Raw genomic sequence first — 26,903 nt, 5'->3', positions numbered from 1 at the left:
TTAAAAGCAAAGACGATTTCTAGTGTCCTCGCATGACAAACCAGGCGAGATCTTTCCAGCTCTCAAAGCTGACAGGGATAAAATAAATAGAATAATAAATACCCAAAAAATACAGATGCACGTTCAAGTTTAGCACCCCACAATCTTTAGTATCTACAGTATAATACAACATGTAGATATGTGGGATTAACACTTCAGTTATAATATCACAGCTGCCCAGTGCTGACTATCCAAGCAACACAGAGGTCTATTTCAGTCGGGAGTAGTATTATAGTGGGACAGATGGATGGAAAAATACTTCTTCACTGCCTCTTTACTGACATACCCTAGTGACCTGGAATATGGTATAGATGACTCTGGTATATTAAGTTATTGTCATTCTTTTCAGCATATACAGGTTTTTTTTTTTTTTTTTTTTGTAAATGAGGCTTATTATAGAAGCCAGCTCTATTTTCTTGGCACAGAAAATGTTTTAGCAATGGTTCTCAACAGGTTTGCCTTAGGACCCAGATTTTATACTAGACATCGAGTGACGACCCAACACGGTACCAAAGTTGTTAATTGTAAAAAAGTAAAATGTCCTTAAAATCAAATATTGAAATGTATTAATATTACCATCTTTATGGACAAAACAATATAAAAAATTACCAACATGACAGGCTGAGTAAGAACATTTACATTTTGTAATGTAGGTATAAACAACAGTAGAAAAATAATTTAGTTGTGAACCTGTATTTAATGTAGTCTGGGTCAAAATTTCTTTTACCATGAAAAGTTTTGAAGTTTTTTTTTTCTTTTTCTTTTTTTTCTTTTTTTCAATAAATATCAAACAACCTGTTCATGTTGGCATCTGCCTATTTGGTTAGATTCTACCTTGACAGATGAATTTGTGCCGAATTTGTGTTCGATGTAACGCACAGCCTTTGACGTCAACAACAAAAGATTTGGGAAACGTTTTGTCCGCCCTTTAAAAAGTTGATAAGTTGATATGTTGCTATTCTAACTACTGTATCTGCTGTCCCTCCAAAGGAAGACTGGATGAGTGTCTGGGAAACCTGTTTGAAACAATCATTATTTTATCAGTTCCATTTGGTATGTCAAAATTACACAGCTTTAAAGAAGAGAGACTAGAAGATGTCAAAGAAACCTTTTCCGCAACTCTTAATCTACCACACTTCTAAAAGCAGTTTACTAATGTGGCCAGGGGAACATTTGTTAGGTTTTAACCCTTGTGCCAGGTCCTGATCGCCTACCAGAGACCAGCTGCCGTGGGCCTAACTTTGCTTCACTCTGTGGGGTTGTCCTGTCAAGGTCATGTCTGCATGTGCCAGGTCTATATCCTGTCCATCAGAGCTAATTTTGTCCGACATAGGAGAGGAAACATGACGATGTTTGTTTAGAGGGATACACACAAACAAAAAAGCAGGCCATGCCCTCTCTTGCTGAAATAGAACTAGGGCTATTTTGGCGGGTCAGAGACTGTCCTAGTCAGGAGGACTTATGAATTTGTAAAGAGGTACCCTATTTAAAGGAAATAAAAATTCTGCAATCATTTAATCATGTCGGCCTGAATGCATGTGCTGTTAGTTTTGTGTGGAATTTTCACATAGATATTTTCCATACGAAGACATTGTGACTGCAGTGGCTATCAAGTTCCAAAAACAACAACAACAACAGCAGCAAAAGCACCATAAAAACACCATTAAAGTAGTCCAAACTACTTTGTGCTATATTCTAAGACTTTTGAAGCCAGACTCTAAATAATAACATTAAACAGCATTTGTTATTGCTTGTCTTGTAACCAAACATCATGGTGTCAAACCCGTCATAGGCACCTTATTTGACTGGAGAGCTGCAGCGGTGAAATCAATTAAATTGGACTGTCTTTGGAGGTTTCCTAAAGTCAGATTGAAGAGAACCCAGTTAAATTCCACAGACGTAAGGTGTAAAAATGTTCTCAGGATCCTCTTTTATGAGGCTGTCATTTACTGTCAAGTGTAAAAATTTTCCAGGTATCATCTGGTTTTATAACTGATATATAGGGGTATGAAGTTTTTGAGCCAGAGCTAAATATTTGGTCTTATTACTTTTGAACAGGATGCTTTGAAACAGAGCAGACGGATATGAAAATTAAAACTTTAGGAATGAGCAACTTTGTCCTTTTAATGGAAGCTTTAAAAGTCAAATGCTTTTTCCAAATCTGCCTGGGTTAGTGTAAAACTAAGGTATCATTATTCAATAGTCAAGATTTTCAGGATCATTGTTGCTCTTTTAGAACTGTCTATCTTGATGTCTATGCCAGTTCCTTAATATTTACCAGAAAGGCAAGCCCAGATGGAGTTTGTGCTCACAGATCTCTGCAAAAAACTTGTGACATCTGTCATCCACAAAAGTTCTACACATTCCCCACTCCTTGTATGTTTGATTATTAAAAATTTTGGCCAATTTTGATGAAGATTTAAGCTAAAAATAAGAATGTATTTCTCTCTATTACTCTATTTAACACATTTTACTATGTTTAAATCCCTTCAGTATAATTAATCAAATCGTTCCTAAAAAATAAAAAATGAATACAAATAAAGTCTGCTAAAAAGTCTGTAAATGGCTTACTTAAAGGAATAGTTCACCCCAAAATGAAAATTCTTTCATAATCTTTTGCTCATCCCATATGTGTATGACTTTCTTTCTTCTACTAAACACAAACAAAGATTTTTGAAAAACAACTCAGCTCAGTTGGTCCATTCAAAGCAAGTGAATAATGTCCAGAACTTTGAAGCTCAAAAAAAATAAAAAAATAAAAACAGCATACAAGTTATAGATACGACCCCATGGTAAAATCCATGTCTTCAGAAGATAGGTGTGGGTGAGAAACAGATTGATATTTGCAATATTTGCCATATCACCCTGAAGCTCTAGACTGGTAACCCTCTGAAGCTGAGCAGGGTTGAGCCTGGTCAGTACCTGGAGGATAATTAATAGTAATAAAATAATTAGATATTGATCTGTTCCTCACCCAAACCATCAAGACATGGATTTAACCACTGGAGTTGTATAATGATTACTTTTATGCTGACTTTATATGCTTTTTGGATCTTCAAAGTTCTGGTCACCATTCACTTGCATTGTATGGACAAACAGAACTGAGATATTCTTCTAAAAACCTTTGTTTGTGATCTGCAGAAGAAAGAAAATCATACACATAGTAAAGGGAGGGTGAGTAAATGATGAGAGAATTTTAATTTTTGGGCTAACTATTCCTTTAAAATTGTCTTTGCATATTGAGCTTTCTTGGAAAAAAATAAGCTTGGAAAAGGTATTTTAATTATTTTTTTCTTATAATTTTATATATATAAATTTCAATGTGACACTGTTACTGACACCTTTCAAGAATGGCACCTGCTGAAGACTTTCACACCTCCCTGAAACAATAATGCGGAGTTAATCTAGTTTACTTGTAAAATCCATACAGCTTGGGGCTTCAACTGAACAGCAGATGCTTAAAGCATTAGGGAATTCATGTTTCCTCATAAAGTGGTGAGTTAAACATGGGCTATTCCAAATATTCTCTGAAAGTTTTAGTAATTAGGTTATCTCATGAATATTGCAGATGTTTCCAGACTGTTTCTCATGGTTACACAATCTACAGTTTGGCCCAGTTATAAGGACATGCAGTAGCTAAACCCTCTGATACAGGCATATGGAATGCTGCATTATTAATCTTAATAGCTGTTTTCCAGGCATTTCAAGTTGCTAATAGAATTTATATAATTTTGTAAGTTGGCACTGTTTATTCATGCAACAGTTCAGTTCATGGAAAATTTGTTGTACCCATTGTAGACTCTCACTCCTTAAACGTTATGCCAAAATATTCCCATTAGCAAATAATGTGGAAGGGCATGAGCAGAGTGAGCATATTGAAACGTCATATGAGCCACAGAGAATACACTGAAGCAGGCTGGTATTAAAAGAAAGATTTCAGAGAAAGAGGCTGAAAATGATTCATGCTGCCCAGTGACAGCATGGTTCTTTTCTTTTTCTGATGGAGAATCTACATAAAAAAAGAAAAAAAGTTAAGAATTTGGCTCTGCTTCAAAAATGCTCTTTGCATCTTACTTTGCCATTAAAACCTGCTTGAGAAAGCTGGGAAAAATCCAGCATTTCAAAACTGCATTTTATATTGCTATAAACAGTATAAATTGTTCTACCTATGTTCACATGTTGCAAAGCAATAGATGCCACTTCAGTCAAAGTCAAATGAACTCCTTTAGCTCATTTATGACTTTAGTTTACAAAAGAAATACAATATAATTGTTTTATTTTATATAAACTGTGAGATTATTTATTATAAACTGGCCAAAAGTTTGGAATAATGTACAGAATTTGCTGATTCGGAAGGAAATTGGAACTTTAATTCACCAAAGTGTCATTCAGCTGATCACAAAGTACAGCCAGGACATTACTGATGTAAAAAAAAAACATCATCACTATTTGAAAAAAGTCATTTTTGATCAAATCTAGACAGGCCCCATTTCCAGCAGCCATCACTCCAACACCTTATCCTTGAGTAATCATGTGAAATTGCTAATTTGGTACTAGAAAATCACTTGCCATTATATCAAACACAGTTGAAAGCTATTTGGTTCGTTAAATGAAGCTTAACATTGTCTTTGTGTTTGTTTTTGAGTTGCCACAGTATGCAATAGACTGGCATGTCTTAAGGTCAATATTAGGTCAAAAATGGCAAAAAAGAAACAGCTTTCTCTAGAAACTCATCAGTCAATCATTGTTTTGAGGAATGAAGACTATACAATGCTTGAAATTGCCAAAAAAAAAAAAAAAGACAAATTCATACAAAGGTGTACACAAGGACAGAAAGAGATGTGGAAGTCCAGATGTACTATTAAAACAAGAGGATATGTACATCAGAGTCTCTAGTTTGAGAAATAGACACCTCACATGTCTTCAGCTGACAGCTTCATTGAATTCTACCAGCTCAACACCAGTTTCATGTACAACAGTAAAGACTCAGGGGTGCAGGCCTTATGGGAAGAATTGCAAAGAAAAAGCCACTTTTGAAACAGAAAAACAAAAAGAAAAGGTTAGAGTGGGCAAAGAAACACAGACATTGGACAACAGATTATTGGAAAAGAGTGTTATGGATCTTAACGTCATGGTTACTTGTGTAACCTCCTTTCCCTGATGGAGGGAACGAGATGTTGTGTCGATGTAGTGACACTAGGGGTCACTCTTGGGAGCCTGAAACACCTCTGGTCTTTGATAAAAGGCCATTGAAAATTGGCAAGCGGTATTTGCATGCCACTCCCCCGGACATACGGGTATAAAAGGAGCTGGTATGCAACCACTCATTCAGGTTTTATGCTGAGGAGCCGATATAAGGTCCGGCCATTTCAGCTGGTAGTTCAGCATTTTAGCAGGAGGGACACAACGTCTCGTTCCCTCCATCAGGGAACGGAGGTTACACAAGTAACCATGACGTTCCCTATCTGTCATTCACTCGACGTTGTGTCGATGTAGTGACACTAGGGGTCCCTATACGAAACGCCACAATTGGCTGAACTGTGTTACATGAACTGGTGGTGTGTGGTTGGCAGACTACTGTGTGCCTCATAGCCAGCACACCAGGTCGACACGTAACCTCCCCCAACATATTTATGAGTGTCGAACGGCTCTTTTTGGGGACAAGTCGACTACCCAAGAGATAGAGACAGGCTTAACCCAGTCGTGGCCTCTTTTCCCCTTCTTTTTTTTCCACTCCCTAAAAAAGAAGGGGGATTATCCGACTGGGCCACCAGGTCTAGTTGGGGGGTGTCCCTCCCAAGGGGAAGACACAGCGGAGACCACACCTCGCCCAAAGAGAGGGGGGATATTTAAGTGGAAGGATACGTCACATGGTCTTTCCAACCATGTGAAGAGTCTTCAAGGTAGATCCTGCCCAATGGGGGAGGAGTTACTACAAATATGGAGACTGGGGCAGAGGGGCTTTGCCCAAGGAAGACGCAGTTTGCCAACTGGGAAACAAATTAGCGGAAGATATATATCGCATGGGGTTAGCCTTACAGGGAACTGCCACATGTGGAGCACCTACCCCAGAACAGGACTCTTAGTTACCACGTGTACTGGGCCGGCAGCGAATCTCTACGAAAACTCGACTGCCACAGGGCTCGGAGGAAGTCAACCAGGGAACAAACTTGTGAACACTACTGGGAATTAATGGCGCACTTCTTCAGATCAGAAGGAGATGGAAGGCGCTATGTGCAAGTGATACACCCGGCCGGCTATCCTGGGCTTATCTGATTGTGTTGCGTGCCACTACCTGGGATGAAACCGGTTCCACCCGGAGGTTGTAGAACCTCGCAAATGTGTTGGGTGTTGCCCAGCCCACTGCTCTGCAAATGTCTGTTAGAGAGGCACCCCTGGCCAGGGCCCAGGAAGCCGCTACACCCCTGGTAGAATGGGCTCGTAGCCCTACCGGGGGCGGCATGTTCTGGGTGAGATATGCCATAGTTATGGCATCAATGAGCCAGTGGGCGATCCTCTGCTTGGAGACAGTGCTTCCTTTCCGCTGTGCACCAAAGCAGACAAAGAGCTGCTCAGAGATTCTAAAGCTCTGCGTGCGATCCAAATAGATGTGTAAAGCAGACACCGGACACAGCAACGACAGAGCTGGGTCTGCCTCCTCCTGGGGCAGCGCTTGCAGGTTCACCACCTGGTCCCTAAAAGGGGTCATGGGAACCTCAGGCACATAGCCCGGTCGGGGTCTCAGGATCACGTGAGAGTAGCCCAGACCGAACTCCAGGCACGTTTCGCTGACAGAGAATGCTTGCAGGTCACCTACCCTCTTGATGGAAGTGAGTGCAGTCAGGAGGGCAGTCTTCAAGGAGAGTGTCTTAAGCTCAGCTGACTGCAAAGGCTCAAAGGGGGCTCTCTGTAGACCCTGAAGAACTACAGAGAGGTCCCATGAGGGAACAAGGTGGGGTCTGGAGGGATTCAGCCTCCTGGCACCTCTTAGGAACCTGATGATCAGGTCGTGCTTCCCTAAGGACTTACCGTCGACTGCGTCGTGGTGTGCTGCTATGGCGGCAATGTACACCTTCAAGGTGGAAGGGGACAGCCTCCCTTCCAACCTCTCCTGCAGGAAGGAAAGCACTGATCTGACTGCGCATCTCTGGGGGTCTTCGTGTCGGGAAGAACACCACTTAGCGAACAGATGCCACTTAAAGGCAAACAGGCGCCTCATAGAGGGGTGATCATGTCTACCACCGCAGGTCCCTTCCAGGGGCCATACATGGAGATTCCAGAGGTCTGGTCACAGGTGCCAGAGGGTGCCCCGTCCCTGAGAAAGAAGGTCCTTCTCAGGGGAATTCGCCAGAGGGGAGCTGTATCGCGAGGAGCGTGAGGTCCGAGAACCACGTCTGGGTGGGCCAGTAGGGTGCTACCAGGACAACCTGCTCCTCATCCTCCCTGACCTTGCACAGGGTCTGTGCAAGCAGGCTCACTGGGGGAAATGCATATTTGCGCTGGCCAGGGTGCCAGTTGTGTGCCAGCGTGTCTATGCCGAGGGGAGCCTCGGTGAGGGCGTACCAGAGCGGGCAGTGGGAGGATTTTTGGGAGGCGAACAGGTCCACCTGCGCCCGTCCGAATCGACTCCAAATCAGCTGGACCACCTGAGGGTGGAGTCTCCACTCTCCCCTGAGGGTGACCTGCCGGGACAGCGCGTCCGCTGTAGTGTTGAGGTTGCCCAGGATGTGAGTGGCTTGCAGCGACTTGAAGTGCTGCTGACTCCAGAGGAGGAGACGGCGGGCGAGTTGTCATATACAATGAGAGCGCAGACCGCCTTGGCGGTTGACAAATGCTACCGTTGCCATGTTGTCTGTCTGAACTAACACGTGCTTGCCCTGGATCAACGGCCGGAACCTCCGCAGGGCGAGCAGAATTGCCAACAACTCGAGGCAGTTGATGTGCCAATGCAGTCGTGGGCCCGTCCAGAGGCCGGCGGATACGTGCCCATTGCAAACAGCGCCCCAGCCCGTTTTGGAGGCATCTGTCATGACCACGACGTGCCTGAAGACCAGTTCTAGAGGAACACCTGCCCATAGAAATGAGAGGTCGGTCCAAGGGCTGAAAAGACGGTGACAGACCGGTGTGATGACCACGTGATGTGTCCCATGGTGCCATGCCCAACTCAGGACTCGAATCTGGAGCCAGTGCTGAAGCGGCCTCATATGCATCAACCCGAGCGGGGTGGCCACCGCCGAGGATGCCATATGCCCCAGGAGCCTCTGAAAAAGTTTCAGTAGAACCGCTGTTTTCTGTTTGAACGCTTTCAAACAGGCCAGCACTGACTGGGCACGCTCGTTCGTAAGGCGCGCCGTCAAGGAGACTGAGTCCAACTCCAAACCGAGAAAAAAGATGCTCTGAACCGGGAGGAGCTTGCTCTTTTCCCAGTTAACCTGAAGCCCTAGTCAGCTGAGGTGTGAAAGCACCAGGTCCCTGTGTGAGAACAACATGTCTCGAGAGTGAGCTAAGATTAGCCAGTCGTCGAGATAGTTGAGAATGTGAATGCCCACCTCCCTTAATGAGGCAAGGGCAGCCTCTGCGACCTTCGTAAAGATGCGAGGAGACAGAGACAGGCCGAAAGGGAGGACTTTGTACTGATACGCCTGACCCTCGAATGCAAACCGCAGGAAGGGTTTGTGTCGAGGAAGGATCAAGACGTGGAAGTACGCATCCTTCAGGTCTACCACCGCGACCAAATCTTGATGCCGGACGCTCGCCAGAATGCATTTTTGCGTTAGCATCTTTAACGGGAGTCTGTGTAAAGCCCTGTTCAGTACCCACAGGTCCAAGATTGGCCGCAACCCACCACCTTTTTTTGGTACGATGAAGTAGAGGCTGTAAAACCCTTTCTTCATCTCAGCTGGAGGGACAGGTTCTATTGCGCTCTTCTGTAGGAGGGTAGCGATCTGGCAGTGTTTTCACTCTTGACCAAGGTGAAGTGAATACCGCTAAACCTGGGCGGGCGCCTGGCGAACTGAATCATGTAGCCGAGTCGGATGGTCCGGATCAGCCATTGCGACGGATTGGAAAGTGGCAGGGTGGAGCTCGAGGTGCCACACCACGTTGTGGCCGTGCTGAGTCTAGGGACATCGAAGCACTTACCTGGCTCCTTGTGACCACCCCCGGAACAACCTGGGACAGGGGAGGAAGAGGCCTGTCCTCGTAACCCGTGGATACTGCCACATCGGGGGCGGCTGTGTGCCACAGCTGGGCGCTCAGGGGCGGAAAGGCCACCGCTGGAGCGCCAATCCTGCAAGAAAAAACCCGTGGACGGTACTCATGGTGGTGACCGTACACACCGGGTATGTGACCCAGGGAGGAAGGAAGCCGCTCTTTTGCTGAACTGTTGGGTACCGCAGCCACTTGGGAATGCTGTGAAATCAAACAAAAAGGCAACAAAATATTTTCCGCCTGGCCCTCCACCGGGGGATGGAGTGGTCTTTTTACCAGCTCTGAGTGAGTGGGTTCCTTCATCCCTGAGTCGCCCGTCTCAGGGGCGCTTTGAGGACCTCCGTGGGTTCTTAGGCGCCGGCTGTGAGATGGGTGGCATCTGCTTCCTGCGGTGGGCTCCATGCCGGGGCCAGTGCAGTCACCACAGGGGGATGCCCTTGGCGACGAGCAGACGGTGTGCAGGGCAGGATGTGCTGGATTGCCTCTGTCTGCTGCTTCACTGCCGAGAACTGCTGGGCAAAGTCCTCGACGGTGTCGCCGAATAGGCCTGCCTGGGAAATGGGGGCAGCAAGGAACCGAGTCTTGTCGGCCTCGCCCATCTCGACCAGGTTGAGCCATGGCGTGCAGGGCAGAGGTGGCTTGTCCAGCAGCACTGTAGGCTTTAGCCATCAGGGACGATGTAAGCCTACAGGGCTTGGATGGGAGCTTAGGGTGTCCGCGCCAGGTGGCGGTGCTCTTCGGGCATAGGTGCACTGCGAGTGCCTAATCCACTGGGAGAATCGCCGTATAGCCCCTGGCCGCCCCGCCATCGAGGGTAGTGAGAGCGGGGGAACTGCGGAATTGGGGCCAGGCAGTAAAAGGTGCCTCCCATGACTTTGTCAGCTCCTCATGCACTTCCGGGAAGAATGGTACTGGAGCGGGGCGTGGCTGCTTTGAGCGGTGCCGCGAGCCCAGGAACCAATCATCAAGCCCCCATTCAGGGGAGAGCGGAGGGTTCCACTCTAACCTGACGCTCGCGGCCACCTGGGAAAGCATGTCCGTCATTTCGGCATCGGCCTGTGACTGGGCAATCGTCCCCAAAGGGGGAAACCCAGCTGAGGCTTCTGCGTCTGACTGGACAAGCCCGCTCTCCGATGCTGTGCTCGAGAGCTCATCATCTTCGCGGGCTCCAAACAAGAAGCCAGACTCGCCGTGAGATGAGCCGGCGAACTCATCCGGAAGCCCGATTGGGGCAGACGAGCATGCTGGGGAATGGGAGGTCCGCGGGGGGATACCCAGCGGAGACGATCCCATTGGGGTCCCCAAATCGCCCCCAGTGCTAGCCGCGCTGGCCTCATACCCGTAGGTAGAAGGACCGAGGTGGGGAGCCGCTGGGGTGGCTTGCTCACTCGCAGTGAGAACATGAACCATCCACAAACACTGCCTCCATGTGGGTCGCGCCCAGACACGAAAGACAGCGATCATGATCATCCGAAGTTGAGAGATAACGACTGCAACCAGGAATAACACACAATCGGAAAGGCATCTTTAAAAAGATGCGTCTTTAAAAAGATGTTCCGTGTGTGCCGCTCTTTTAGAGAAATATATACTCTTTTAGAGGAGGAAAAGCTCTTTCAGAAAATATATACTCTTGTTTTTCTGCCGAGGCGCCCAGGGGCATTCTCTGCAGTGCACCAGTGCAGAGGAGGGAGAAGCCGCTGAAATGCGCCGTCAGATCCAGCAGAGGTGAATGATCAGTAGTATTCAGCTCAGTGAGCATGACCGTTCGGCTCCGAAGAGAAAATCTGAATGAGTGGTTGCATACCAGCTCCTTTTATACCCGTATGTCCGGGGGAGTGGCATGCAAATACCACTTGCCAATTTTCATTGGCCTTTTATCAAAGACCAGAGGTGTCTCGGGCTCCCAAGAGTGACCCCTAGTGTCACTACATCGACACAACGTCGAGTGAGTGACAGATAGGGAACCCCATTGAGCATTTGTGTGATCTGCTAGACTGTAAGGTGTGTAAGAAGTGCCCGACAAGACAGCCACATCTATGGCAAGTGCTACAGGAAGCGTGGGGTGAAATGTCACCTGAGTATCTGGATAAACTGACAGCTAGAATGCCAAGGATCTGCAAAGCTGTCATTGCTGCACGTGGAGGATGAGAACTCTTTGAAGTAGTTTAAGTTGTTCTGATTTTTTTAATTTTTTTAATTTTTTTATTGTAATAGTAATTTTTCCTGTTATTAATGTCCTGACTATACATTGTGATCAGTTGAATGCCACTTTGGTGAATAAAAGTACCAATTTCATTCCATAAGATCAAAATCTGTACATTATTCCAAACCTTTGGCTGCCAGTGTATATAGGAATTTCTGTTCTCTTTTTTCTTCTTTATTTCTTCCCCTCTGTTTGCACAACTATCTTTCCTGATCTGTCCTCACAGTGTGACAATATTTGTTGTCCTATATTGGGGCTTTTTCTTCGAAAGTGGAGTTATTGCTGTGTGCAAAGCATCTCACTGACAGAAATCATGAACTGTGAGCATGTCTCTCCAATTTTAAAAAATAAAAATAATTGTTTCCACAATCATTACCTAAAAACCTAGTGATTTCAGGTTGATCTGCAGAGTATTTGCATCCATGTTCTGTTTCATGTCCCATCATGTCCTGCATACTTCATAAAACTAGCTGTTGTGAAACTATATACTGAAACTACATGTTTTGAGTATAACAGAATTTCAAGTCTTTCTATAGGATGTTGGCGAGCAGGAGATCGTGTGAAACTGGAACAGTTTGCTCAACAACACAGCGTGAGGATCACAGGCTTACGACAGAGCTCGGTGTGTCTAATAGAGCAGTTTCCCAGACGGTGGCTTGTTAGAAGGTTTTTTCCGGTGATAGTTTGATACACAGATTGTTCTGCTGCCTGGACCGGGGCCTCGGAGTTCAGCATTGTTTAACCTCCTTTCAGATCACAGCTGGGCAGAAAGCTTAAAAGAAATCACCTGTTTATAGACTGATACATGCAGATCCTCTTCTAGATACACCCGACCTCAGAATCATTAACCTTTTCATGGACACAATTGTGTTATTGGTTAGATTACTTAGGGCATTTTCACACCTAGTTCATTTGAGCACTCCAAGATGTGAACAACCCAAGTGGTCTCAGACCCCCTAAAAGGACCCAAAAGCAAACCGTACTCAGACCACCTCAGGAGGTGGTCTGAGTACGGTTCATTTGTGGGTCCTTTTGTGGTTCGATTGATTTGCGCGATGTGAAAGCGAAAAGGTACCAGTCCGCTTGGCATTTTATGACATAAGTACCTCGTGGCTTACCATACATAGCTGCAATACATACTTCATATTCCAGTCACAATTTACTGTCCACATATGGGAATTTTAAGCGAATATAGATATACCATGATTACCATGATGTGTTTTTGTGTCTTATATTCCATTCTTGTTGGAAGACATAAGGTGCAGAGCAACATATTAAGATGAACTGCTTTAAAGTGCTCTGATGGGCGTACTGTCTACAGAGGTTCACATCAAACTCCCACGAAAATACAAGTGAGGATATTTATATTTTCACTTTATTTTTTTTTTTTGAAAATGTTCTTGGCTCATACACACAATGTAAATGACATGCAGGAGGAGACGCTCGCTTGCTCCATTACTCTCGAGATGATAGATAAAGGAACATTTTCAAATGCACGTACAATTTCTAATGTTTTCCTTCATTAGAAATAAGAGCTTGTAGCTTTTATCGGAGAGCCTTAAAATAACGTGAGAGAGTGTAGAATTTAGGACATAAAACAGTTTATACATTATTACTATTGCATAATGTAATATAATTGGTGGTGTTGTCTGGGTTTCATAAATGATATAACATAAAATATTACTTTTTATGTAATTCTATCCCTGTGCAATAATTTTTAATGAAAAATTCAATATTTTTAAAGCCTTAAAAGTAATCATATAGCCCCATTTTATTATATGATTTCAAGTTAAATATCAATAAATTACTGCTTATGATGTAGGCCTATCTGTAATAAGCATTCTTACACATTAAGAAGTATGACAATTTGTATGACAATTGCTTATCATAATAATCACTTTATGAAAAACTATTGTCAGCCAAATTTCATAATCGTGACAGCTCTAGCTGCAATGGGGTCTGCGTTCTTAAGGAGCTGTGGTGTGAACAATAAGGGGTCTGAGACCACATTAATGTGAAGAGGACCAAAAAAGAGGGTCCTCTTTTAAGTCCACTTACATTGTGAACACCAAAAGCACTGAGGTCATTTGCGGCTGGTTCCCTTTCTGGTTCACTTTAACCAAGCTGGGGTTGGTTCACTTAAAACGTACTATATGTGAAACCACCCTTAATTAACTAAATGCTTGAGAACTTTTAAATACCAAAGTAAAAAGGCACTTGAAGATTTTCATATGGGATAAACAAAAATATTATAGGGGTTATATTATGAGGAGTCACTTTTTCACAGAAATTCTTCCAACTTTCTGACGTCAAAAAGATTAATACAATTGAGTAGTTTACATAACAACAATGCCTGTTCCATGTTCAGAAACTTGGCCTGCTTATAGTAACAGTGAAATAAAAAGGATGAAGTAGGACAGATACTATTCTTCCTAAACACCAAAAGAGCAAACCAATAACCGTAAAATGTGGTAAAGTCTGCCAAATACTGTACTTGTGTTGTTCCTGGCTGTGAGTAGCACCTGCCACTCTGCATATTCTTCTGAAGAATCCCAACATTAGAAACAAGTGATAGAAGGCTGTTTCTTCAACCATGGTCCCAATCATTTTATTCTGATCTTAACAGTTTCTGTGGCACATTTCAGAATGGACTGTTTTGTGAACCTGTCACAATGTAATGCAGACTTTTATTGAAGGATGGGAGAGTTAAAAGCCATATTGGACTTGACAGCAAACCTGTAGCTCACGACAGAGTGCAGCAAAGCGCATTATCTCATTTCCCATGCAAAGAAGGTATTTACATAGAAGTAGCACAGTAGCAAAAAATGGCTTGTTTAATTTACAACTCAAGAGAGGGTTGCAAAAAACTTTACCAATGTTTCAAAGTAGACCTCAGGGAAAAACTAAAAAAGGATGATATGGCCTGTTTATGAACTTCTGATTAGTAAAAACTATTTATTTGAAAAATACATACATGATTTATTTGATATATGTTATACTGAATATGAAGTATTTAGAATGTTCAAGATGAGAAGAAGAGCTTCACCTGTACATACACTAGAGCTGCACTGACTGTGGATTTATAAGAGCCTTTTAGTCTTTAAGTCTCTCACAAACTTTGTTGCAGCATGCTTGACACACATGAGAAATCTAAAGAAGGCGGGTGGAGTTATAGAATCACGGGAACATAAATTCACCTACTAAGCACTGTTACTCTGCATCTTGCCCAACAATGTGAGCCTTTCAGACAGGAAGCACAGACTCAATGCGCCTTTCCTGCTCACCGTGTTAAATGAATAATTCAATAAATAAATGGAATATTAAATGGTGTGACCGGAAAAGGGTGACACCCTATTCCTTATTTTCCCACCAGTGTGACAGCCTGTCCCACATAATCCAGAGGCTCCCCTCATGCAGTGGACATTTGTAAGAGATTTAGTCTGCTCTCACATTAAAATCTAAAAGTATGCGTCTACTTGTGAAAATGAAATAAAATGAAAGATTTAAAACATTTTCTATTTTTATTTTTATTTTTATTTTTATTTATTTTTTTTCATTACAAATGACAGTTTCAGCATAACAATTTAAGTGAAATGTTAAATTGAAGCATTAACATAAATTTAATAAATTCTTAGTTTCTGGTATGACCCCTTTTTTGCTTTAATGATGGCATGGACTCGAGCTAACAAAGACTCCACAGGTTTGTGCAAAACCTAAAGATCCATGTTATTCCAGCATGATTTTAGAAGATTCCAAAGAGCATCTTGTTGTTTTTCAATTCAGGAATCTGACCTTTTGTACAAAGGAGATAACAAAATGTCAAAAATCTGCCTACATTTGATTAGTGGCCTAGAGCAGAATTTTAAAGATTTCTTCTTTATTTTACTTTTGGACCCCTCAGTATTTATCTTTCATCTTTCCAGATTTATTCTGCAATATTAAAATTAATAAATCCACCTGTTCCTTTTTTTTTTGTACATGTGCTTTAAATATTTTAGTTAGGCATAATTACATCATTACTCCCAAAAGGAATGCATCTTTAAAAGATGTACATGCATAATATACTGATCCTCAATATTAAATGTTGAAATATTGAAGAAATCTAATTCAATGTCCAAGCGCGAGGAAGTCACAACATCTTAATGCTCTGTATTATGTAATTCACCTTCTCTGCTAATGCAATCCAAAAGCCATTTTGTACAAAAAGTATATTATGGTCAAGTATAAAAAAATTAAAATAATAATAATAATAATAATAAAATAATAATGTGCTTCTGTTTGCTTTCTGCTTTTCTTCCTTCATGGTGTTCCTATTAATATCTGCAGTACATCAGAAGATTTGCTAATTACCATTAACGGACAGAGCAGATGAGGTGACGCACACACATGCATACTTAGTTCCTTCCTTTTCCATTGCTCCAGATATCCAGGCTACCTCAATTGACATTAGTGTCAATCTAACCCTCTTGTGTATAAAAATATTTCCATGGCACTGATCTGAATCAAGTTTCTCCATCATTTTTCTCAAACACAAATCTGTGCAAAGCACAACAGTCATCCCTATTAGGGAATATGAAAGAACTCATTTCCTCTCCTTCACAAACTGGAATTTCTCATCTTGACACAATGTTGGTGGGTAATAAGGAGCTCCAGTGCGAGAGGTGTGAACCAGGTGCTTTTAAGTTAGTGTATATTAGTAGCACTTACAAAAAGACATGCCACTTTGAGGTTAATCGTATTTTGAAGTGTTAAAAGCTCCAGATGTCCTTCCCAGCAGTTCATTGAAAGTCACACTGCAGTTTTTATTTTTTTTCGTATTCATTCACTTTTCACTCGACTGTCAGCTACATTTATTTTATTTCTTAAGGTTGTATACTTGCTACGGGTCATTAAGATGAAGAGCTGAGGTGCCAAAGAGCTGCTTTAAATAAAAAGGAATGTTATGGAGACTTTCTGTGTGCAAATGTAGCTTCTACTTTATATCTCACAGCAACATGACTGAGTTTTAGGCAAGTACTTGAACATGTGGCGATGACCAATCGCCACCAATTAAGATACAGCTGAGAGAGAAATACAATATAATTGAAAGAATATGCATTTTTCTAGGTCAAGAGCTGAAGATGTCTTTAATGAATATTATTATGACAACTTTATAGTAGCTGTCTGTAATAGTTACAGTGTGAAAGCTTTGGGAAGTTAACGCATTACCTGTTCAACTTTTTTATCAACATCAACATTTTAAGTTAAAATGTCAATGAATTTCAAAGTGTATATTTTAGATGCTGTGATTGGTCTATTTGGACCATTTTAATCAACTTTTGGCCTTCAACAATTTGTTTTAAATGGTCCTGCAGTTTGACAAATTAATTTATAACTATAGCAGCCTGGTCTCATAAAATGAACGTCACTCTGTATGCATTTTTGCAAACTGACTTTTACGAGCCACTTTCTATGTTTCGCTGCAGTTTCCTGGTGAAATTCACACTAGAGGCACTAAAACAACTGTTGGTTTTATTTACTGTCACACAAATCACAAGTACGATTGCTGATTATGATTTTATAATACTTATTTTTCACTCTATTATTCACCTCCCTCTATGTTATGACTTAAAAACATTGTTACTTTAACGCATGATTTCAATAACGAGACATTTTAACACCTGTATTACAGACCCACCTACATATACACACTTATTCCTATGTCTTTCGCTTGATTGGTAGCTCACTTGATAGAGCATTGGACTTTTGATTTGACAACTGTGGTTCGAGACCAACAAAAGCCACATGAAAGAGAAAGTGGCATAGAAGCAACATGAAATAACATGGTTGTTTCAGTAAATGTACTTTTTTTTCTAATTTGCATTTTAAAACACTATCAGTTAGGGTTAGGTGTTGGTTAAGGGTAAGAATGTCTGTTTTGTTAAACTCTCATGTATCTTTCTGGACAGTTTAAGGTTAGAGAGGTACGTTTTATTAAAACATCCATCTAAAATTCACCTTAAAAACCATGTCTGATCACTGCCTCATTTTGCTCGGTTTTGGCGCCCACCACTGGACACTTCACTTGCAAACTGCAGCCAAACGTGTAATGAAGCACGTAATTTCAGTTTTGCAAAAACGTTGCAATGTTCACGTAAATTTCATGAAACCAGGCTGAAATGTACAAATATTCCATGTTGTCTCTCATTTGTAACATTATTAAATCACATGCATAATAAATCTTAAAGAATTTGCAAAATGCTGTTTGAAATAGTTTTAGATTGAGTATAGCATGTCAGCTACCCATATATCTATGTTTAAAGTGTTTTGGATAGCATTTCCAATGCTTTTCCAATGTCTATTTAAAGAGATATGAATCCAAGGAACAAAAGTTTTGACCATTCAATCTTTTTTTTTTTTTTATTGAAAAATGAAATAAAATAGCATGTGCAATAATAATCACAATAATAATAATAATAATAATTATAATTATAATAAGAACAACAATAAGATTAATCATAATATAAAAATCTGTACATTCCATTGTTTTTCTTTATTCAGTACAATAGGGAAGACTGATACAAAATGACTGCAAAAAGTATGGGGATATTTACAACAAAGAGAATGAAATGCTGCCTATAGACCATCAGTCACTATAAAGAGCACTTCCTCCCCATTAGCCAACAGTTGCCAGTACAAATCAGGCTAACTGAAAATGTGGCTGTTCATCAAGTGTCTCTTGAAAAATAGACATGCCAAAAAAAAAAAAAAAAGCTATAGATGAAACAGTATTAGCAATTTTTGTCTTTGTATGCGTAACACAGCCGTATAATGTGCAGTATTATTTTTTTTTTAAATACCCTACATTTATTGTCTCCTTTTATAGAGCTTTCCGGAGAACATGCTCTAATGGTCGTTTTGCATTACTTTAGGTGTATAAAAAAAAAAAAAAAAAAAAAAAAACAAGGGTAAAAACATTGCAATCAAGTTTGACAAAGCAATCAAGTGTGATGTGACATCTCAAGTGCACATTTTGTGTGCAAGTGCGGTTCTGAGCTCAGATTCTGTGTTCTGATTGTCTTTGGATCACAGTACCACGATCTCAGTCTAATTACCCAGTCCTACATACCCAGTCCTAGGTACACATGTCAGATTAGTCATTTGGGTTGTATTGCAGTTTACCAGGTAAGACAAGAGGTTAGAGTTGATTAAGAAATAATGAATGATTAGAGAGGTTTAAAGTCAGAAGGGAGAGTGGGCTGCTTTCTGTCCTTCTTTTAAATAAAACAAAAAGTATATAAACCTAAACCTTTCGACCCTGGTACACTCACACAGTTGTAATCCATGCAAACAGAACCTTAAATCTAAAGGTTTCCTAGCAGTATTTTCAACCCAAACACTTATGTAGCAATAAACTGTAGTAACACTGAAGTTATGGGAAGAAAACGAGGGTTTAGCTGTTTGAAAATAAGGTCGGCTAACCTGTAGCAGTCTTATTTCCTATGGGCTTTGTTTTTCTGTTTTTGTACTATACACATTTGGCTTTGAATAAGAAAATATCTGATAAACCATCCATGTGCATAAACAAACAAAACAATTATTTTCACTTACAAATATATATTTTTACTCCATGTTTTGACTTGTCCTGTTGTCTTACGCCAAGAAAAAAATAAAAACAAATGATGCATTCTTTAAAAAAAAAAAAGATCATTTTGAATACTCTTTGGTTTCATCTAAAACTCTTTAATATTCAACTTAGCAGCACTTGTAGAAAGACATTCATTAACACGTTCACTCTTTTCATCCCTGCGGACACGATGACTGTGATGCCTCACTCTGATACTGATTTAAAGACCCTGTCCGATTTCTCATAATAAACAGGCATGTTCCTGTGCGTTTCTCCTCAGAAAGCCTGCCTTAGGATAACCTGAAATAAACTGCAGGCTCAGCTTAAGTTTAGCTGACTTATATAGAAAAGGAGTAAAGGGAACGATGGGATAATTAACTACACAGTAGAAACAGGACTTTAATGTCCTTTCTTATTATACTTAAGACATTGTCTAACACTCACTGTGCATTTCTCATTTGAAGTCCTTCTGTGCTTCAATGTGGAGGTGGAGAGTTGTTTCTTTAAATTTACCTTCTAATATTGGTTTCTATTTTGCAGATTTTAATATTGTAAATATAGAGCATTAATGTATTTTTTCCATTTGCAACTATTAAAATTGTCCAACTGAAATGGACAGAACTGGGTACATATTAATTTTCAATGCAGACATCAAATCAACTTTTGTAGCAGCATGAATGAATGGCTGAAAATGTTTAAATACGTGTCTAAGCTCAAATTCATTCTGACATCACATTCGGCCAAATGCACAGGGCTGCATGCCTGCTCATTTTCAAGTTTTGCCTACCAGTTACATACTCCCCACTTCATGTCGTATAGAAGCAACGGTCTAAAAGGTAGCCTAATTGGGTAACCCACTCCTCCCCTTGATGTGCATTCTTCATTAGCTGTGCAGTAACCTCTATGCTGTTTTTTTAACCATGCATTTTCGTTAGAACACTCTTGTACAGTTTCTCTGTCGATTCCTCCTCGCAACTGTACCGTTAGCTTGAGTCTGCCTCACCGAAGAGCTCAGTTCAGCTCAATGTGCCTGTTTAAAGAGGTGTCTGTTAAACCTTGCCACAATTTCTGCACAGTCATATTTCAGATTCCCGCCTCAGAGGCCGTGGTTCTAAGGTGGCTTGGCTGTGGTCTGAGTCTGAGCTAGTGTCGGTGTTTGTTCCTACAGGCCCCATGCTATCCCCGTTCCCTTCCTCTTTGTCCTCTTTGTTTGAAAGGGCCACCTCGTTCTCATAACAAAAAGAATTTGAGTTGGATAGGATATATTTTTTCTCAGCAAGGTCCCTCGCACTGCACAAGGGGGTGCTTGGCACTTCATAGGTCTTGTGAAAGCGAGAGTAGTCTACTTTGTAATAATTTTTCTCCTCAAAAAGAACAGGCTCAAAGCGTTGACCCCACAGGATCTCACTGGCCACGTAGGAGCTACGGCACTGGGTGGTCATGGCAGTGGCCTCCACCATACCTTCCAGGATCACTACGATTTCAAAATCAGAGTTTTCCATTTCTTGCTTGCTCATGTCATAGAAAGGACTGTCCTCATCTATCTCATGAACAATAGTAATAGGTGACACCAGGAAGATGCGATCAATGCCACTGTCAAAGCCCACGTCAATGTCCATCTGGTCTAGAGGGATAAACTCGCCCTCAGCTGTGGTGCGAGATCGAAGAAGCTGAGCCCGGACGTGGGCCTCTACTAGGTGGCTTTTGCGCAAGTTGCCCACCCTCCACATGAGGCATAGCTTATTGTCCCTCATGGCCACTGTAGCGTTGTGGCTGAAGACCAACGTCTCATTCCTCTTCTTGGGCTTTGCCATCTTTGCCATCACAGCACCAATGATGAAGGCATCAATGATGCAGCCTACAATGCTCTGAAATACCACCATGAACACAGCGATGGGACACTCGTCCGTAACATAGCGATAGCCATAGCCGATAGTGGTTTGTGTCTCGATGGAGAAGAGAAACGCAGCAGTGAAGGTGCTTACATTCGAAACGCACTTCGGACTTGCATTTTCCAGGTCTCCATGGAATATGGCAACCAGCCAGAAGATACATCCAAAAAATAGCCACGACAGCAGGAAGGCCAAGCAGAAGATGAGAAACATCCATCGCCAGCGAATGTCCACGCACGTGGTGAAGATATCGGCCAGGTATCGCTGACTCTTCTCGCTGACATTGATGAACTGCACATTGCAGTGTCCGTCTTTCTTGACGAACCTGCTCTGGGTCTGGTGACGGGTGTGCACCTTGGTCTTCCCGTTACCGTACCCATTTGGCACTGCAGCAGTGGCCAACTTCATTCCGTCCTCCTCTGATGACACGATGCTGTAGCGGTTGGCCCGCACACTTCCCATCACCTCAGTCTGGGAGGTCTGTGCTGTTTCTGCTTTGGAAAACAGTCTGAGTTTCTGGAAAAAGCGTTGGAGAAACAGTTTTGAAACACTCACGGGGACCAACACAAGCAGGAAATATTGGGGTTGTTCAGAGCCGGACGCAGGTGGCGTCTCGTTGCTCCAGTTGGACCTTTTGATTGACAAAAAGGTCTGAAGGCCCAGAGATGGGGTGGTCACTTATTTCTCATCTGCTCTGGTGGTTTCATCAATCATACTTCCTATCAGGAACAAAAGACAAGATACAACGGTTAGCATTAATTGACAAAAACCTTAGAAACACAAAATCACTACACTACAGTCACTACAGCTTAATCAAGTGTTAACCCTCTGGAGGGTATAGAACAGAATTATAGAATTTTTGCACCACATGCATCAACTAACAGAATTCCATTGGTCGACCAACAGAAAGTCCCGCCAATGTTAATGTGTTGGGTAGGTCAAGATGCTCAAACAAATTGAGCAATATTTTGATAATGCCACAGAGCCAGTGTTTTTGGGAGATAATCAATCTAAGAATGGCTTACTTTTACTGTAGTTGTCTTTGCATGTTAATATGGAATAGGAGACAGGGTTTAAAAATGGAAACAATTGCACACATCACCTTTTAAGATCTCTTCTCTCAGCCTCAGTTTGACTCAAAGGTCTTTCTAAATTAACCTAATCACTAAAATTACATTTTTGGTTCAACCATCTCACATGTCTCTAAGACCAAACATGATGCACATAATTCTCACCCATTCTCAAGTCTCAGCTTGAACTGATAAATTCAAACACTGATTAAATCACAATGTTAACATTTCCCTTTGAATTTAGTATCACATTTAATAATACTAACTTTGATGAATGGTATGTGATTAATCAAAAACTCATACTTTGAAATTTAAGAGCACCCTTACCATTCCTTTCAGATTTAGAAAAACATAACAGTAGTGTTTGCCAACAAGGCTTCACTCAAAATTGATAAAATAACAGAACTTAACCCAAAACCTTAAAGTAAGTCCACAGAGTAAATTGTGAAGTATGCTTGTTTGATCATCAATTATTTTTGTTGGCTGTATGGTGATGTCAAGATAATTTATCATTTGACTTTCCAGTAACTCCATTGGATCTTGTGGAAATGCACAATTACATCATATGTCCTTATGACATTTTATAATTTCAATCACTGAACCATTTTTAAGCTTACATTGGAAGCAATTGTCAATTTGTCTCTACACAATATATATATATATATATATATATATATATATATATATATATATATATATATATATATATATATATATACACATACATATATATTTTTTTTTTTTTTTTTTTTTACATAATGCCATTTTACCAGACAGTGCCCAACATCCCTTGTTAATGTCATGCCAACCAGTCGGTCCGTGAGAGCTCTCTCTTATACTGTATAGTGTTATTTCCCACAGGACAATCAGTAATACCCATTTTCACATACTGTGCTAATCAGAGTTTGGGTAGATGGAAAACTGTTTTGCTCAGTCATGTATGTCCCTTGAGTCCTGAAATATTTAACACCTGTAGCTTCTTTAAAATATTCTAGTGAATCTACTGAACATTAAAATACTTTTAATAAGTCTTGCAGGGATGTCCTCACAAACATTCCAGGTAAAAACCAACTGAAATGGTTATTTGCAATCTATTTTTTTTTTTTTTTTTTGCATGTAAATAGTGCTTTGCCTGTTCCATGCAGATTTTTAGACATTGCTTAACTTAAGTTTGAGTCTCAAACATGAAAAATAAATCTGACATACTGATCAAATGCAATCGTTTGCCTGACCGAAGTCAAGAATGTCACAAAGCACATAACATACTGGTCTATTGCTTTAATGTCAGCAAAAGTTAATAACAACAAGCTAAGGCTGGTTTTCTGGAGGGTGCATAGTAGGGACTGAGACAAGGCTTGTTGACTTGAGAGCTCGTCCTTTGGGACCTCATCTTCTCTCTCAGCCATGTAATGACAGCCCTGTGTCAATTCTTTGGGGAGGGCTAAAGCACGACTCATTAAAGCTCCCATTCTGCCCTCAATGTTCCTAGCAACCATAATGAAAAGAAAGGTTCTTTTTTATCGTAATCACTAGATACAAACAAATCAGAAGGTGAAAAAAAAAAAAAAAGAGTGAGCAAGAGAAAAAGTGAATGAGAAGAAGTAGTTTAGAGAGTTTGAGAAATTAAGGTATTTAAAAAAAATTACTTGGTTTAATTGTCTCCTTATTTAGCAATAAGAATTCTGCCATCTAGAACAAAATCAAGCCGTTTATTTCTTTTGGTCTCTGGCTTGTTCAGATTCAATTCAACATATTTGTCTTTTCCTAAAGACTGTTTTCACATGTGGTCTCTCAGACATTCAGATCAGGAGCAGGTTGATAGATTGCATTATTTCTTACATGAAGTAATATGACAGTGTTTATATCCAGGAGAGATGTTTATTTTGATGCCGTGAAACAGTAAGGACCAATGGAAAATGTTACATAAAAGTCTACATTCTTTTTTGTGATCTACTGAGTTAATATTCCTAAAATATCTCTGCTTGCTTGCATATTTTAGGGAAAATCCTATTGCCTTATTATTGCTGTTAACATTATGTGGTGTGCATAGTCCTGACAAACAAGTTAATCCTCAATTTAGCTGTCAATTGAAATTCGGTGGGTGTTTAAAGGCAGAATAGGCAGTCTGTGCATCTGTCAGTCTACTGATGCCTGACAACTGCTGAGCGCAGCTGTGCGGCAAACAGACAATAGTACACACTTAGTAACAGTGAGTTTAGTAAAGCAGACTATTAAAAACAACAATAGACAAGAATGAACCTTTTGTGTTATGCAACAATATGTGCATTGCAACAATAAAAGCACATGTTACAATCCTGGGACATATGGAGTCAACAGGTGCAAGAGAGAGAGAGAAAAAGAAAAAGAAAAAAGAAAAAGAAAGACATTCCCTTAATATTTTTTTTTTTTTTTTATTGGTCTACTTCCAGGATTATTTCTTATACAGTTTGGAGATACTCAAGATGTCATGTCACTTTTTCTGTTTGTTTGAACAGATCTTTAACTTCAGAAGAAACAATGCAGTATTGATGACATTTCTCATTGAACTGTTCTAAAGGCCAGAACTAAACTGTAATGAACAGCTCTTCATTCAGCAGCTGCCACATTCAAGTCTTGCCTTGCCTTTAGCATTATAAATGAATAAAAAACTTAGACAAAACTAACATAAAAACCTTTGTGTTAAAAAAAAAAAAAAACACTTAATATCGCCATGCAGTCAGTGTTTATTTTCTGTTACATAAAATCATTAATTAATGCATACATTGTATTAATTAAATGTCAGTAATGTGCGACCTTACCAAGTCATTTGTAAATGAAGAAATAGTTCTCCTATGTATATCCTACGATATGTTTTACTATCCACAATGTCTTCTCATTGATGTTGTTCTCTCCACGTATGGTCTTGAAATATTCAAAGATAAGAACAGAAAACTACACGTTCCTCCTCGTATGTAGCCTGCGGTAACTCATGTGCTGTTTCCACAAGGCTTCAAAGCTGTTTAAATAACAAATACCGGTAAGACACGCCCACTCTCATGAAACCGACCAATCACGAGAGGGATAATTTCACGCGCGGATAAAGAGATTTTCTCAGGCTGGAGAGCAAGTGAAAAAGAGAAGCTCAGGTGAGATTAAACTGTGACAAATGTGCCTAGTTTTCAAGAATATCCATTGGATATTGCACAGACGACAAAATAAACGGGCAATTCACAGTTTAATGTAGGATTTGCAGTTTGGTACGTGCTTATATCGTGCTTTTCTTTGAACAACAAACAAAGCATTGGGTTCATAAAAAAAATAAAAAATAAAAAAATAAATAAAATGCTATATAAAGCTTCAGAAATGTGCTTATTACGTGTGTAATTTTATGTTTAAGTATTTTGTTGACCGACTGATATTTACAGGGACTTAAAGTGATAGTTCACCCAAAAATATAATTCTGTTATCATTTACTCACCTTCATATTGTTCCAAACCTGTATGACTTTCTTGCATATGTAGAACACAAAAGAAGATTTTAAGCAGAATGTTAGCCTCAGTCACCAGTCACCATACACTTTCATTTTATGGAAAGAAGATGCAATGAAAGTGAATGGTGACTGACATTCTGCCAAACTTCTCCGTTTGTGTTTGCATTTTTGGGTGAACTATACCTTTAAACTTTGACCTTTGACATATGGTCCCACCCTCTGCAAATATAGAATATTTAGTTGAATACATGGCTATTAATTGTGGCTATTATTTTATATAAATTAACGACTATATTGTGGTCTTTAGTCTAGATTTTGTCATTGTAAAAAAAAAAAAAAAAAAAAAAAAAAAATTGATATGGATTTTATTTTTTCTATGCATGGACTTTTTCAGATCTATCTGGTTATTCCAAAAAAAAAAAAAACCACAAACAAATATATACATATGTATCTATATAATAGCACACCCCAGAAAACTTCCTAAGTCTGAGGACTTTATCAGTCTCGAACATACTGTATATTGGCTGTGCATTGTATTGTTGTAAATCACAAATTAATGATAATTTATTGTTCAATCAGAGGAATGTTTCCCCTTCTCTTTATAAGTGGTCCAGTGAAAACCCAGCAGTATAGGCCTATGCCCTTCCTGGCTGCTGCGTGTCACCCACTGCTTACTTATCATAAGTAATGAGCCGTGCTCTACTTTTATTTGTGAAGCTGTTTCACAGGGCTTATTTAAGCTACTTTTTGTTCAAGTCTATAAATAATGCAGTCTATTTATAGGCAAAATGTGGTGCGTGAGATGTCCATCCTCTGTTTACCTTTCAGCCTAATTTGAGGCTATGCTTGGACAGCACTGAATCCAACCACAAGGTGGAGGGCTGGAGACTTCACTTTCTGAGGAAAAGCTCCCAGTACCCAGTAATTTAGTTTTATTCACTTGACTGGACATAGGTTTTTTGTTAATACCTCAAAGACCATACATGCCACTGTTTTACATCTTGGTGTATTTTAAAGAGAACATCCTGGGCTTGTCTGTGTTGCCAAATGTTTGGGGAAGTGTCCAATATGATGACATTAATGTATGATTTAATGCTAATAAAATGTTATAAAAGGGTAATTGACAAATACTTAGTTGAAAAAATACTAATTGAGAAATACAGGGCATGTTATATTCCATATGATTTTAAAAAGCATTTGCTAATTATCTTATAATTCTTACGCATGTGGTTTTAGTTATTATTATACGTGGTCTCATGTGAATTGAGAGTCTAGCAATACTTGTATTTTTTAAAAATTGTCAAAAATCTAAATGAAATGGTGACCAGTCACAGCACCTAAAGTATACACTCTCTTACACTCATATAGCCTGAATTTGAACCTAGACTTGATTTAAAAATAAAAACTGTATGCA

The 26,903-nt window shown here is 40.4% G+C and overlaps 1 protein-coding gene across 1 annotated transcript; it reads right to left on the bottom strand.

The window, feature by feature from the left end:
• Positions 1–18,366: 18,366 nt before the first annotated feature.
• On the bottom strand, positions 18,367–24,976 carry LOC127426851 (inward rectifier potassium channel 2-like). Its single transcript, XM_051673883.1, has 2 exons — positions 24,819–24,976; positions 18,367–21,669 (listed from the first exon to the last, which is right to left on the bottom strand). Exon 2 carries the CDS (start codon positions 21,410–21,412, stop codon positions 20,135–20,137), a length of 1,278 nt encoding a protein of 425 aa, XP_051529843.1. The 5' UTR covers positions 21,413–21,669; positions 24,819–24,976; the 3' UTR covers positions 18,367–20,134.
• Between the last annotated feature and the right edge of the window lie 1,927 nt (positions 24,977–26,903).

Source organism: Myxocyprinus asiaticus, chromosome 36 (assembly GCF_019703515.2).
Source record: "Myxocyprinus asiaticus isolate MX2 ecotype Aquarium Trade chromosome 36, UBuf_Myxa_2, whole genome shotgun sequence".
NCBI lineage: Eukaryota > Metazoa > Chordata > Actinopteri > Cypriniformes > Catostomidae > Myxocyprinus > Myxocyprinus asiaticus.
This window is presented reverse-complemented; position numbering and strand designations above follow the sequence as displayed.

Excerpts from the sequence above, each read along its gene's own strand:
- LOC127426851 (XM_051673883.1), bottom strand. The coding sequence starts at position 21,412 with ATGGGAAGTGTGCGGGCCAACCGCTACAGCATCGTGTCATCAGAGGAG.